This window comes from Gracilinanus agilis, chromosome 6, assembly GCF_016433145.1.
Source record: "Gracilinanus agilis isolate LMUSP501 chromosome 6, AgileGrace, whole genome shotgun sequence".
NCBI lineage: Eukaryota > Metazoa > Chordata > Mammalia > Didelphimorphia > Didelphidae > Gracilinanus > Gracilinanus agilis.
The window spans coordinates 206,022,024-206,036,956 of NC_058135.1; the positions used below are offsets into that span (position 1 = coordinate 206,022,024).

At 36.0% G+C, this 14,933-nt stretch overlaps 1 protein-coding gene across 2 annotated transcripts in view; it reads left to right on the forward strand.

The window, feature by feature from the left end:
• The window catches only part of RAB28 (RAB28, member RAS oncogene family), a 145,587-nt gene that overhangs the window by 22,318 nt on the left and 108,336 nt on the right, over positions 1-14,933 (forward strand). For both annotated transcript variants that reach the window (XM_044682278.1, XM_044682279.1), the window contains exon 4: positions 3,270-3,399. In XM_044682278.1, coding sequence (XP_044538213.1) covers positions 3,270-3,399 — 130 coding nt within the window. The remainder of the gene's footprint in view (positions 1-3,269; positions 3,400-14,933) is intronic.

The window sequence follows — 14,933 nt, forward strand, 5'->3', positions numbered from 1 at the left end:
TCCTTTCCTTTCCTTTCCTTTCCTTTCCTTTCCTTTCCTTTCCTTTCCTTTCCTTTCCTTTCCTTTCCTTTCCTTTCCTTTCCTTTCCTTTCCTTTCCTTTCCTTTCCGTTCCGTTCCGAAATAGCCCAGGTAAAATTAGACAAGACAAGATAGAAATTGATGACTCCACGGGATAGCCAGAAATAGTATAACAAAATGGAAAAATGGAAAAAATAGAAAAATATGCAAGTTTCCAATATCAGAAATAACTGAATACTGGAAAACAGGTCAAGGAGAGATAACTTAAGAATCAATGGAATACCTGAAAGCCATGATTAGAAAAAAATCCTGGATGCTATGTTTCAGGAAATCAAGTGAAAACTACCCAGAACTCTTTGTACCAAGGGGCAATGTGAAGATAGAAATAATTCACTTATTACCTTTTGAAAGAAATCTCAAAAGGAAAAAACCCTAACCAAAATCCCAGACCCACATCAAATTAAAATGTTATAGGTATTCAGAAAGAAACACTTCAAGTAACAAGGAATCAAGGTCAGAACTGAAAAAATCTGGCAACTTCTAATGAAAACAAGAAGAGATTTTTAGAATATAATATTCCAAAAGGCAAAAAAGAGAAACTTACAAACAAGAATAACTTGCGCTACAAAGCTGACTACAAGTCTTAGAGGGGGAAAAAATTGATCTTTAATGGAATAGAGCCTTTCTCATGAAAATATTAGAGCTGAGTGGGAACTTATAAATGTAAGCACAATAGTTAAGAAAACATAGAAAGGTATATTTATTTGAGAAATCAGAAGGTATATGATGATGTAGTGCTAGTATTCTATTTGGGGAGCAAAAACAGGTATCCTTTCAGAACCTTAACATTCAGAACCGTTACTGTATCTAGAGGATATTAATGGAGTTAAATAAAAAAAATGGAGGACCTGGGGGTTTATTGTTTCTGTTTCTTAAGATGGGAAACAGAAGAGAGAGTAAAATGAAGAATATACTTGTATAGAAAGGAGGAAGAAATAAATGAACTTTCTCTTTCTCATAATAGGGATACTGGAGAAGAAATAATATGGTAACAGAGAGTCAGGAATGAGAGAATAGCCATTAGATGATTCTCACTCTTACCTAAACATACACAATACAAATACTTTTGTGTAGAAATACACCAGATTCACAGGGAAACAAGTGAGGTTCAAGAGAGGGTAAAGTGAGGGGGATGATTGATTTTCACTAGTGGAATTTAGCAGAATTCAAGCAAGAGTAAAGAAGGCAGATTGTGGGAGCAGTCCAGGGCTCAGATATGACAAGAATGAGAGGTGGTAGGACAGGCAGCTTAGATATTCAGATCTGGTTCATGGGTGGTACAGTTGAACTGGTAAAATAGAGGATCAAGATTGGAAGTTAATAAAATGAAGCAAAAGTTGGAATGATTGCCTGGACTGTCAAGGAAGCCTAGAGTGATTGGAAGTTGCTGAGACTAAGGAAGAGAGGTTTAGTAGGACAGTGTTTGAAAAAGCACTGAGTTTAGTGGCAGAGGATCTGGGTTTAAACGCCATCCTTGACAATTATTACCTTTGCAACCTGGGACAAATCACTTAAACTTCTTGTGCCTCAATTTTTGATTTCTAAAATGATAGATCTTAATCAGATGGCCTTGGAAATACTTTACAGTTCTATATCTGTGATCCAAGAAAGTCAAGTCAGACTTCTGGTGTTGCGGAGTTTAAAATGCTTGTGGATGTTGATGAGATCAAAGAAATGAATGCCCTTTTGTGTGATTGAGATACAGTGCAGGTACAGATCATAGGAGTCAAGAGGTTGATGAATTGGAAAAAAGTCCCCAAATTTATAAAACAGGAATTGGTGTGGAGAAGGAAATATAAATATTGCAGAAAAAAGAGCCACTAAGGACTAATTATATTCATGGGGTTTATGTTATGACCAGAATATCACTGTAGGCATTTGACCAAAAGTTGGATGGGAATTAGTAATGTATCCATACATACATGATGCAATATATTAAGGGGTATGATAAGCAAAATCCAGGAATTGGATTAGATATTTATTAAAATTTATTAGAATATTATATTCCTTCTTTTAAAGAGGATATAGAAAAAGCTAGAGATGGTTTTGGGATGAAACCCTTGAGGAAAGATGAAGGGATTAAGCTTTTCTTTACTCTGGAAAAATGAAGACTTTATTTTCCCATCTATATGAAAGTTTATTGTGAGGAGGAGGCCATTACTATCAGGTTATTTACCATATACTTAGAGGACCAAACAAAAATTTGCTCAAGTGGCAAAGTAGAAAGTTTAGTTACTGAAATTAAGAGGTTATGGATGATCTAGTCTTGGGAGATATTTTAAAATACTATCAACTGATAGTTGTTTTTTTTTGGGGGGTATTTTTGACATTTAATTGTATGAAGTATATAGTCATTTATTTCTTTTTCTATTTATTTAATTACTTTACTGTAGTCAACTAAACATTATTGTAGAAACTTTAAAAATGGATAACCTATGTATGTACTTTTCATAAAATCCATAGAATTAATATTTTAATCTATGTATTATTTTAATTCTTACCTTTGTGATCTTGAGAAAGTCACTGAACATCCTTGTGTTTTAGTTTCCTCATCTATAAAATGTGCTAGTTAAATAACTTCTAAAGTTTTCTTGTAGCTCAAAATCTGTAATCCTGAAGTAAGTCAGCATTATGCAGCAGTATGTCCTCACTTGGACCATATTTAGTTTAAAGTGAGAATATTTTTCTGTTCTGGGACTTTTGTATGGTGATATCGGAGATTTTGTCAAGAATAGGAATAGTTTTTTTTTAAATAATTTTTATTCTTTAGAAAAGTTATCTTGGTTACATGATTCATGTTCTTACTTTTCCCTTCACCCCCACCCACCCCCGACTTCCCCCATCCCATAGCCGATGCGCATTTCTACTGGTTTTAACATGTGCCATCGATCAAGACTTATTTCCATATTATTGATAGTTGCATTGGTGTGGTAGTTTCCAGTCTACATCCCCAATCATGTCTTCCTCAACCCATGTGTTCAAGCAGTTGCTTTTCTTCTGTGTTTCCTCTCCTGTAGTTCTTCCTCTGAATGTGGGTAGCATCTTTTCCATAAATCCCTCAGAATTGTTATAGTTCTGCTGCTAGTACAGAAGTCCATTACATTCTAAAGAATAAGATTAGTTTTAATGTATCTTGCTTATCTGTTGGCCAGGAGTTGTTTATAAACATGGTATAACTCTTTTGCAACAGGGAATTCTCTTGGTATATGACATTACAAATTACCAAAGCTTTGAGAATTTAGAAGACTGGTATAACATGGTGAAGAAAGTGAATGAAGAGTCAGAAACACAGCCATTGGTAGCCTTGGTGGGCAATAAAAGTAAGTTATTTTAATATTAATTAATATTGAATAAAAATTTATTTCCTTAACAGAAATACAACAAGCCTAGTGCTCTTATTTGTGAAAAAATAGTTAATATACTTAGATACATTTGTAGAAATAGAGCCTTTATAGAATGCCCAGATTGTGAGAACCAAAAATGTCCTTTAATGTGTACAGGTTTTTTTTAGTAACTGTTATGACTGGTTAATCATGATGCGACTGCTGCTTTAACCAGTTCTCTTAAGGTAAGTGCAGTACTGATAGTGTTCACTTAGGCTTCCTGTGTTTTGAACATGACATTTTGGACTACTAAAATTATCAACAGAGCTGCAGATTTTGTGACAGTACTTGACATCTTGTATATTATGCTTCAGAGATTTTTTTTGAAAGATGCAGTTCCTAAAGTGATTCTGATTTGGGAAGTTTAAGGTAACTTCTTATATTCAGCACTAGAATACTGTCATATTCCAGGTAAAACTTGAGAGCCTAGAGAAATGTTTTAAGAGTGAAAACTATAATAGAGGTATTCCGTGTTTAATATTCAGAGTACAGTGATCTGTTTGCTCACTCTCACTTGAGGTTAGAACAAGAGAAAATTGCATTGTGAAGAAATTAGATTTAGGTGTATTCTTATCAATGAAAGTTGTTAAATATTTTTAATATTTAAATACATTACCAAGGGAATTAACATTCTCCAAAGGCCCTTTAAAAAAAATAAGTTGTCATAGAATGGTTAAAAGATAGTTCTTTCTGAAGACAGAACTTAAGTTTCTCCTGTTATTATTATCCTGTGAATCTAGATGGCTCTAGGTGTATAAAATGGGGTGGGAGAAGATAGAAAATTTATTTTGATTCTAGCACAAAATATTACAAATAATTCATATAAAATTTTGATTGCTTTATAGAAAATGATTTTGCCTGTCTTGACATAGTTCGACTTGGTAGAAATTTTTTTTTGTTTTTTATAAAGCTTTAGGCAGTTTTATTTGCAGTATATTGGTTGTGTTTACATTCTTCTATCTAGTTTCCATGGAACCCTTTTTAAAAACTGAATAAAATGATTGCTTATCAGTTTTCTGTAGTTCCTTTATAAAATTATAGCAAGTTCAAATAACTTTCTCTTTATCCTGTCAATATGCTAGTTTCCATTTTAGCCCATCTTCTCTTGGTCCTAGAGACTCAGCCATTACATATGATTGAGTTTGTATTGTAGTAGAACCCTTTCTTGTCATCTTTTGAGAAAATTTTCAAAGGATGAAGAATGGGGAGAAGGCTTGTTTTAATTTTTCTCATAATTTGATCACCATCTGGGTAAGGGATGAATATTCCTCTTTCATGGTGTATTGGCACAGTTATTTACATATGTTATGTTATATGTTTATACTATGATCTGAGGCATCTAAGCATTGGCCACTGTCAAAGACTGGATGGATCATTGGATCAATGGATCATTGATCTGTTCTGATGTTGCTATTCCCAGGTTTTAAAAAAACAATATTTATATAATGAATACAAATTTATTCAAAAATTCAGTCTTTGAGAATATAAAAAAGTCTAGCTTTTCCCCCTGAAAGCCTCAGCTGTAACCCCTTTCTTATATGTATTATAATAGGATCTTTTTGTGTGTGATCATATTCTATGTGTGTAGTCACATAGAATGGTACATATGTTAAATGAAGAGATTCCAGGAAAAATTTATTTCATAGCCTTTCATTTTGCTTAATGTCATGTGTTCATGTAATGAAAGATCCTTCAATTAAGATTACTAAGGCTATAGTTCTGAGTTTTCTGAATAATGTTTGATTTAAATTTCAAACTTGAGTTTATGCTAGACTAAGCATATGTTTTCTCCAAAGAAAATTTATATTTATATGAAAATGTTGGACTTAAAGCAGTAGTAACATGGAAAATAATATATAGCTTTATTCTGTTTTGATCAGTATTAAAATAGAATCATATATTCTAAGATTGGTTTGTATTTAATTTGTACTATTCTTGGCAACCTAGAAGATGAGTGTTAAAAACTAATGTAGGTAATAGGAAATATCAGTAATAGTGGGCTGGTATTTTTATTCTAAATAAACAAAGGATTACATGGATAAATTAGAGGAAAAAATGGTAGAAATCATTTTCTCTAGGCAACTGGCATACTAATTAATTTTCCAGGTTCACTCATTTCCCTGCACTTTTGCTTACATCAGTTTCTTTCTACTTGTGTAAATTTTAGCTTTTGTTCAAGGCTCACCTCAGGTCCTGTTTTCTCTGTGACCTTAATTTCCCTTGATCTCAGTTACTGTTCTCTTCTTTTAACTCCTTGAGCTAATTAACTCTGTTACTTTGCATATGCATTGAATGTTACTTTTTCTGTGTATGTCATGTTTCACCAAATAAGATTGTACTGTAGTCCTTTCCAGGAAAAGGATCCTGACTTTGACAAAGATCAAATGAGATGAGTGCTTTGCAAACCATAAAATGCTATACAAATGCTTTAAAAAGCAATACAATTTAAAATAATACATGTTGAATATCGATATTGCTTTAAAATAATATTTAATTTTTTGGGCATTTTTTGCCCTGAGGGACTTAACATTGACCCTACAAATAATAGGTGCTTAATAAATGTCTGATGATGTTGATTAAGCAGATGATTCCTCCAGAAATTGGTTCTCATATTTTACAAGTATCCAACCTGGGTAAGTCTTGGTGATTTTGATTTTTGGTCTCATTCTAGGAGCAGTGCACTCTCTAGTGCACCATCAGCTAGACAAGTTACGTGAGGAAAAGAGACCATGATGTACTTTTTGTATTTCGCATTAAAGGAAATTTGGTAGCACAGATATGTTTATGGCTTCCAGACAGACTTGAGTTCATCTCCAGCCACAGGCATATACTTGTGTGCTTCTGAGTGAGCCATGTAGTTTCTTAGTGCTCTGGATACTCTCTATTACTCTTAAATTGCACAAAAGTTGTTAGTCTTTATCAGGAGAGAGAATTACCTCATCTGGGATTTCCCTATACCAGTGATGGGCAAACTATTCCCTGCGGGCCAGATCCAGTCTGTAGTTTGCCCATATATACCAATAAAATCACAGGCCCCTATACCTCTTCTATGTGCCATAAACATTTGTACTCAATAATATTTTGATTTTTTTGATGACTAAAGGATATTTTTCTTCTTTTGTGGTTAGAATTGGTAGAATTGGTTTTTGGCAAATGCTGGCATGTTCCTATCCTGCCTCCCAACTCTCTCCTAGTCACTGGTAGTAACCAATCAATCATCAAATATTTATTGAGCATCTACTATGTGCCAGATAATGTTATAGGCATTGGGAATATAAAGATGACGATAGGCCCTGTTCTCAAAGAGCTTCTTTTGGGGGAGAGAATATACATAATATACAGAATCAACACAAAAATTGAGTAGCTGAGGGATGCAGGAAAATGGCAGTTGGAGAGGGTTAGGAAGGGCTTCATGTGCTGTCTTCAGTGATGATAGTACTTGAATTGGTTCTTGAAGTAATGGATTCCACCAGTTAAATTGATGATATGCATTCCAGGTATAGGAGATAGCCAGTGAAAAGGCCTCCCTACTGGGCAATATAGTGCTGTATGTGAGGATTAGAGAGAAGCCCAGTTTGGATGGATTGTACAGGGGAAGAAGGAGAATGATGTGTTTGTGAAGCTGGAAAGACAAATTAGGGTTAGGTGGTGAAACCAAACTGTAGCATTTACATTTGATTCTAGAGGTAATAGGAAGCCACTGGAGTTGGAGTAGAGGAGTTAAATGTGCTTAAGGAAAAACTATTTAGCAACTGAGTGGAGGATGAATTGAAGAAGAGAGACAGAGGTTGAGAGTCAGAAATAAGTCCAAGTGAGAGGTGATGAGGACCTGAACTAAGGGGGTGACTGAGTAAGTAGGAAGAAAGGAATTCATGTGAGAAATTTTGTGGAGATAGAAACTGCAAGATTTTTCAAGTGATTAGATATATAGAATGAATAAGAATATGTAAGACGAGAGACTGGAAGGATGGTAATAACCTTGACACAAACTGGAAGAAGATTGCTTGAGAGGGCAGATAATGAATTCTATTTTGTATACTGAGTCTGAGACATGAGTATGGGACATCCACTTTGAAAAGTCTAGTTAGTAGTTGGTGATACTGGTCTGAAGGTTAGGAGAAAAATTGGAACTATGACTAAACACAGCCCCAGATTTATAGAGGGGTGTGTGTGTGTGTGTGTGTGTGTGTGTGTGTGTGTGTGCATGTGCATGTGCATGTGCATATATGTGAATTATTTGCATATAGATGACAATTAAAATTCATGGACACTAATGAAATCTTCTAGAGAAAAAGTAGAGAGACAGAAAAGAAGGCCAGGACAGAATTTTGGAGTCTACTCACTGGGTGTGTGTTATTGATAGAGGAGTCAGAAAAGGAGCTTGAGAAATGGGCAAACAGGTAGAAAAAGAACCTGATGAAAATAGTCAAGAAAACTCAGGTGGGAGAAAGAATCCAGGAAGAGAGGGTCAGCAATATCAAATGTAGCAGTTTATCTGAGAAAGGATGGAATGATATTGGACAGTAGCTTGAAGGGATGGTAGGGCATCTAATGACTTTTTCTTTTTTTAAACCCTTACCTTCCGTCTTGGAGTCAATACTGTGTATTGGCTCCAAGGCAGAAGAGTGGTAAGGGTAGGCAATGGGGGTCAAGTGACTTGCCCAGGGTCACACAGCTGGGAAGTGTCTGAGGCCAGATTTGAACCTAGGACCTCCCATCTCTAGGCCTGGCTCTCAATCCACTGAGCTACCCAGCTGCCCCATCTTCCCAATTTCAATGCACATACAACTTAAGTATTTACTGTCTCCAACCTCTTTACCCTTCCAGTGTATTGGTCTTCTCCCACCATGAGCTTCTTTATGAAATATAAGTTTACCTCATTTTGTATCTTTTCCCATTTCTCTTAATATTATCCTCTTTTCTTTACCTCTAGTTTATATATATATATATATACATATATATATATATATTTATACATACATGGCATTTCATTCTACACAGTTTGTCACTATTCCCTCTAAGTATACTTCCTCTAGCTGTCCTGATGATAATAACAAATTTTAAGAGTTACCAATTTCATCTTTTCTTATAGGAACATAAATCATTTGAACTTATTGGGTCCCTTAAAAAAAGTTTTGATTTTTTTGTTTTTTTTCCCCCTCTCTTAATTACCTCTTGATGATTCTCTTGAGTTCTGTGTTTGGACATCAAATTTTCTGTTTAAGTCTGGTCTTTTCTTTATAAATGCTTGGAAGTCATCTATTTTATTAAATGACCTTACTTTGCCCTGCAAGAATATAGTCAGTTTTGCTGGGTAGTTGATTCTTGGTTGTTGGCCTTGTTCCCTTGCTTTCTGGAATATAGTATTGCATGTCTTCTGATCCTTCAGGGTAGATGCAGCCAGATCCTGTGTTATCCTAACTGTGGTTCTATTGTATCTGAATGACTTCTTCTTAGCACCTTGTAATATTTTTTCCTTGTTCTGGTAGTTCTTGAATTTGGCCATAACATTTCTGGGCGTTGTTAGTTGGGGATTAAATGTAGGAGGTGATCTGTGGATTCTTTCAATCTCCACTTTTCCCTCTTGTTTGAGAATGTCAGGGCAGTTTTCTTGGATAATTTCCTATAGGATGATGTCCAGGCTTTTCCTTTTGTCATGATCTTCTGGTAGACCAATAATTCTCAAAATTTCTCTCCTGGATCTATTTTCAAGATCTCTGGTTGTGTCAATGAGGTGGTGTTTCATATTTTCCTCAATTCTTTCATTCTTTTGATGTTTTTAATAGATTCTTGCTACGTTGTGAAGTGGATTCTGATTTTTAAGGACTGAATTTCATCCCTGACTTTTCGGTTATTCTCCTTCTGTTATGATTTTCTTTGTGGCTTATCTTTCACTTTCTTTTCCTCGTTTTCAAGCTGGTATATTTTGGCTTTCAAGACACTATTTTCTTGTTTAAGTTCGTGTATTTTCTTTTCCCAATTGTCTTCAGCCTCTTTCGATTGTTTTTTGATTTCTTAAGTTAGTTGAATTTGAATTCTTGAGTTAATTGAATTTTGAGTTATTCCAAAGCCTGTGTCCATTTCACTGGAGTTTCTGTGTTTTTTCTTGGTATTCCTTGGTCCTCCTCAGATTTATTTGCTATTCGTTCAATACCTGGATAGAAGTTGTTGGTTGTAATTTCTTTTTTTCCTTTTCTGTTGTTTACTAATTTTTTTCCCTTCTTTACTCCCCTCCCCCTTTAATTGGCTGTAATCTTGCTCCTTTGATTGTTTGATCTGTGGGTTTTGGCTATTCAGTCCTGGAAGGACTTCTTCTCTGCTCTGTTGACTAATTATATTAGTGGGCCCTGAGGCCAGATCTTCCTCAGCTGGTAGTAAAAGCTAAAGATGTGGTTTTGGCTACTTTCACTTCAGTCTGTGGGTGAGTGAGTGTTGGAGCTTCCCTGCCCTTTGAAGATTTCTTATCTGCAGTATTGATAAGATTAAGCCAGGGTGGAATTGATCTCCTGTGCTCGATATGCCCTGAGGTCAAAACCTGGAGAAAGAGGGGAGGGCAAGATAAGATGGAGTGTTTGTGTTTGTCCTCTTTGGGCTTCTCCTCTAGCTGCCTCTGTGCAGTCTGTGATCAAAGCTTCAAGTCTGGCACAATTGTGCCAGTAAGGCACTCCCTCCAGACTAGCACCCTTGCCCACCCAGAGACTGAAGGATCTACTGGAAACTCAGTACATTACGTGGGGGAGGGGACCTGGGAATCTTCTTTTTTCATTTCCCCTTAAACCGGAGAGTGGAGCCTCCCCTGCCCCTTTTAAGAGGGGTTTAGCAGGAGGATCCCCAGCTTTGTTCTGTTGCCATATTTGGTTTTCTATTCTCTTGAAACCCTTTGTCCTTGATCAGTATTGAAGGGTTTATTGAGGTCTGGAGCCTTGCTGCTTCTAAGCTGCCATCTTCCCAGAATTCTCCCACCTCTGTTGTTCTTGTTGGATGTCTCACCCATCAATGAAAATTTAAATCAAAATAATAGGAAATTTTTTTTTTTGTGGATCAGCCACCTTTTGGAGAAAAAAATTAATCTGTTTTCTTTTGGATAAAAGGAATTATTTAGCTTAAATATGTTTAGCTTAGATACAGATAATGAAACCTATCTAGTCAAATTCAACCTATCCTTTAACTAAGCCACTTCTGAGTGGTAGACTTCCTCTGTATTGTTTCAACCATTATTGTCCTCTTATTGTGCCCTGTTGTGTTTGGACTCTTTTTACTGGATTATAGAGAATGTGGGAAATACTCTTTGCGTGGTTCCAATCTAACAACAGGTTTTTGTGGACATGATGACTTGGAGGGCTGATATTGAGAGTGGTGTTAAAGACTTCTGGTTTGTTAAGGAGATTTAAGAACTGATGATTTAAGAAGAACTGAACCTAAATTGAGTTTGCATACAAAAAAAAATCAACTTTTCTTTTTTGACACTTCTCTTTCTTCGCACTTGAGTCAGGAGGACTTCTGTGAGGGGGAGAAAGTTTAAAGAGAAGAGAAGTTGGCTTCTTCTTTTTCCTCACCCAGCTGCCATGTTTTTATGTTTCAAAGATTCAAATATGATCACAGAGCTGTAGAATTTTGGAATAGGAATCACAGAATGTTGGAGCTGGCCAGACTTTAGATACCATTTACTCCAAGAACCTTATTTTTTTTGCTCTGAATTTAGCAAATACCAAATAAAATGAATATTTCCATATGCAAAGCAGAACAGAAAAAGAGGATTACAAATGAAGAAATGGATTTGACCCATATTCAGCAGGGCAGTTAGATGGTACAATGGTTATAACATTTAACCTGGAGTCAAGAATACATTGGTTCAAATCTAACCTCAGCTACTTGGGTGAATTTGGGCAAGTCACTAAATCCCTTTCTGTCACAGTTTCCTCAGCTTTAAAATGGGGATAATGATAGCAACTACCTCTCAGGGTTGTTGTGAGGCATAAATGAGTTAATATTTGTAAAGTATTTAACACAGTGCTTGAAGGCACAATATAGGTGCTTAGATGCTCATTCCCTTCTGCCCTTGCCTTCTTTAATTTGTTTTTGATGTGACCTTTTATGTCTAAATCTTTTATCTACTTGAAATTGATTTTGATATATAGCGTAAAATATTCTTAACTTAATTTCTACCATACTACTTTCAAATTTTTCCAGCAGTTTTTGTTGAATAGCATATTAAATTAAATCAATTATAATTAAATAATAGCAGTTAATATTGAAATAATATTATAATGAAATAACAGTAAATAATGTTAAAAAATAAAATTTATCTGAAGAACAAAAAGTCAAGAATGTTAATGGAAATGAGGAAAAAAGTAGAAAGGAAGGGTAGGTGTGGTAGTACTACTAAGCAATAATCATGTAAAGTTGAAAAGACCTTGTACCCCTTTAAACTACATTACCCAAACTCCCTTTCACCATACCCATATTTCCTTAAGCCTTTTCCTATTGGTTGTGGGTTTCACAAGCTGTTTTGATATGGTTGTTGTGGGTGTGGTGACGGGGCATTTTGGAGAGGAGGCGGCATGGTATAATTATAAATTATATACTATGAACAAGTTATAATATTTAATATAAATGAATAAATTATAATTAATTTTCCCAAACAAAACCATATTTAATTAAAAAAATAATATATAATACCTTTTAGCTTGCCCCTACCCCCATATAAATAAACAAATCAATATATACATTAAAAATTATTCTATTTTCCACTTCCCTTTAATCTACCCTCTTGATCACAATGCTCAACAGTATAAATGCTACTCCACAAGTATATTTTTTGCCCAATTAGGAACTCGTAGAGTTCTAGATTACTTCCTTGTTTCTATGTGGTTTGTAGTTTTCTTTTTTTCTCTGGGTTGTATGGTCACAACAAAGGAGAATGTGAGCCAACATACAAGTTCAATTGAACCAGATAGTGCATCACTTACAAACTCAAACGACAGAAGAGGATTCTCCCCAAAATAGGCCTGATTTTTGAAAACCTGTTTCCCCTAACAGGAATATTAGGCCCCTCTTCTATATCTCAGGTGCAGAAACTCCTCTCTCGCACTCTGAACCAATTTGCTTATGCTCTGCAACTCCTGGCTAATATGGCCTACCCAACAGTCAGTAAATGATTCCTGTGCAGGCCTTTTTCTCTTAAGGGAAGTGTCCACAATAGGACCCGATGGGGATGTGTTCACAGTGAAACAATACAAGCCTTTCATGAGCCAGGATATAAAGGATTTCAAAGAAAACTGTCCATCTTTTGCAGAGGAACCCTTAACAGTAATAAAAATTTTGATATTTTCTATGACTATGACCCCTCTTATAAAGATGTAGAAAAATTGCTCCAGGCTTTCCTAACGGAACGGGAGAGGACTAAAATTATCTCCCATTCTAACAAACCTGAGGACTCAATGCAGTATGCTGGCCATCTGAAGATACTAACTGGCAGTATGACCTCAAAGACTATTCAGACTTACATCTTGCTAGGGGTGCCCTTCTAAGTGCAATGTGAACATATTATACAATCTGATGATGAGACACCCTCCCAATTCATGGACAGGCTTATTGAAATGGGAAATAGATACATGGAACTTGACCTTTCTGTTGAAAAGGATGTAAGACTAATAAAGGAACAATTTGTCCATAACTCTTGTAGAGAGATCCTAGATCATTTTAAAACAAATTGTCCTGCATGGCCCAAAATGGACCTTGATGAGTTAAGGAGAACTGCTGTTTATGTCTTTAACAACCATAAAGAGAAACAGGAAGAGAGTAATAGTTTGTTGGACATATTTGAAAAGAATATGGACATATTTCAAAAGATACTAGACTCTTTAAATGACTCTGTAAGTGATAGAGTTGAAAAACAAGTAAAAGAGTTTGCTACTCAACCAATGGCAATTGCCCCTCTCCAAGAATCTAACTTTCAGCCCCTTATATGCCATTTCTGTGGAAAAAGGGGTCATATAATGATGAACTGTAGGACTTGGAATCAAGCATCTAGAAATAACTTCAGAAATTACAACTTTAGAAATAATTACAATTATAGAAATAATGATTATAGAAATTATAGAAATAATAACGATTATGGAAATGATGATTTCAGGAATCATGACTTTAGGACTAGTAACAGATATAGGTAAATGGATCAGGCAATTGATAACTCATACCAAATGACTCCAGAGCAGTATATCTTGAGTGGAGCTCAGCCCTGAACCTCCCAGGGTGCTACTTCCCCTCAAGGAGGAGCCTAAGGGCCTACCCAAAGATTATGAAGGTGTACGGGGGTGGGGTGGGGTTGAGGCACAGGGATCAAAGGATACAACCTTTGATTTTCCAGACCCTGATGCCTTACTACCTGTTGTCCCCATCCACTGCCCGCCCCCCCCCCCCATACTGAAAAGCCCTATGTAACATTAAAGGTTGGTAACACCTATTATGACTGTCTTGTGGACACTGGAGCTTCCAGATCTGTATTGAAGAGTATACCAGACCCATATTGCAATTCCATAGGATCAATAAGTGTAGTGGGGGTATCGGGAAAACCCCAAATGGTTCCAAAGTTCTCCCTTAGAACAATAGCTGTAGGGCCCCTAAATGTGGAGCACTCCTTCCTATTGATGCCAGGCTCCCCTATAAACTTGCTGGGGAGAGATCTTTTATGCAAACTTAGAGCCATAATAAATTGCTCTCCAGATGGCTCTATGTCATTGGAATTGCCTGAGGAATCCTTAACTTTGCTCCCTCAGATAGTCATGAGATAATGGGGGTCTCCTACTTTTGAAATCCCAACAGATATACCTGAGTCTCTCGGGGCCACATCACCTTTTGATGTTGGCCTACTTAAATCAGCTGTCCCTGTCCAAATTAAAACAATCTAGCCCAACTCCTTCCATTCCTCAGTATCCTCTCTCAAAAGAGGCAACAGAGAGCATTACCCCAGTGATAAATTCAGTAATTTACCAAGGCATCACAATTCCCTGTAAATCTGAATACAATACGCCAATCCTACCTGTTAAAAAGTCAAAATTGGGGCCTGATGGCAAGCATCTCTATTGATTTGTCAAGGATTTGAGGGCAGTGAGCAATCATATTATAAAGAGACACCCTGTAGTTTCCAGTATAAATACTATCATTTCTTCTATTCCTAGCACAGCTACATACTTTACAGTAATAGACTTCTGCTCAGCCTTCTTTTCCATACCTATACATGAGGATTACAGACATATCTTTGCTTTCACCTGGAAAGGTTACCAATGGACATGGGCATGTTTGCCTCAAGGGTATGTCGAAAGCCCGAGCCTTTTTGCACAGATTTTGAGCCAAGACACAGATAATATCACATTTAAAAACAGCAAGTTAATTAAATATGTAGATGATTTACTCTTGGCCTCACCAGATTCCACAACATGTCAAGAAGATAGTAAACATCTTCTTTTAGA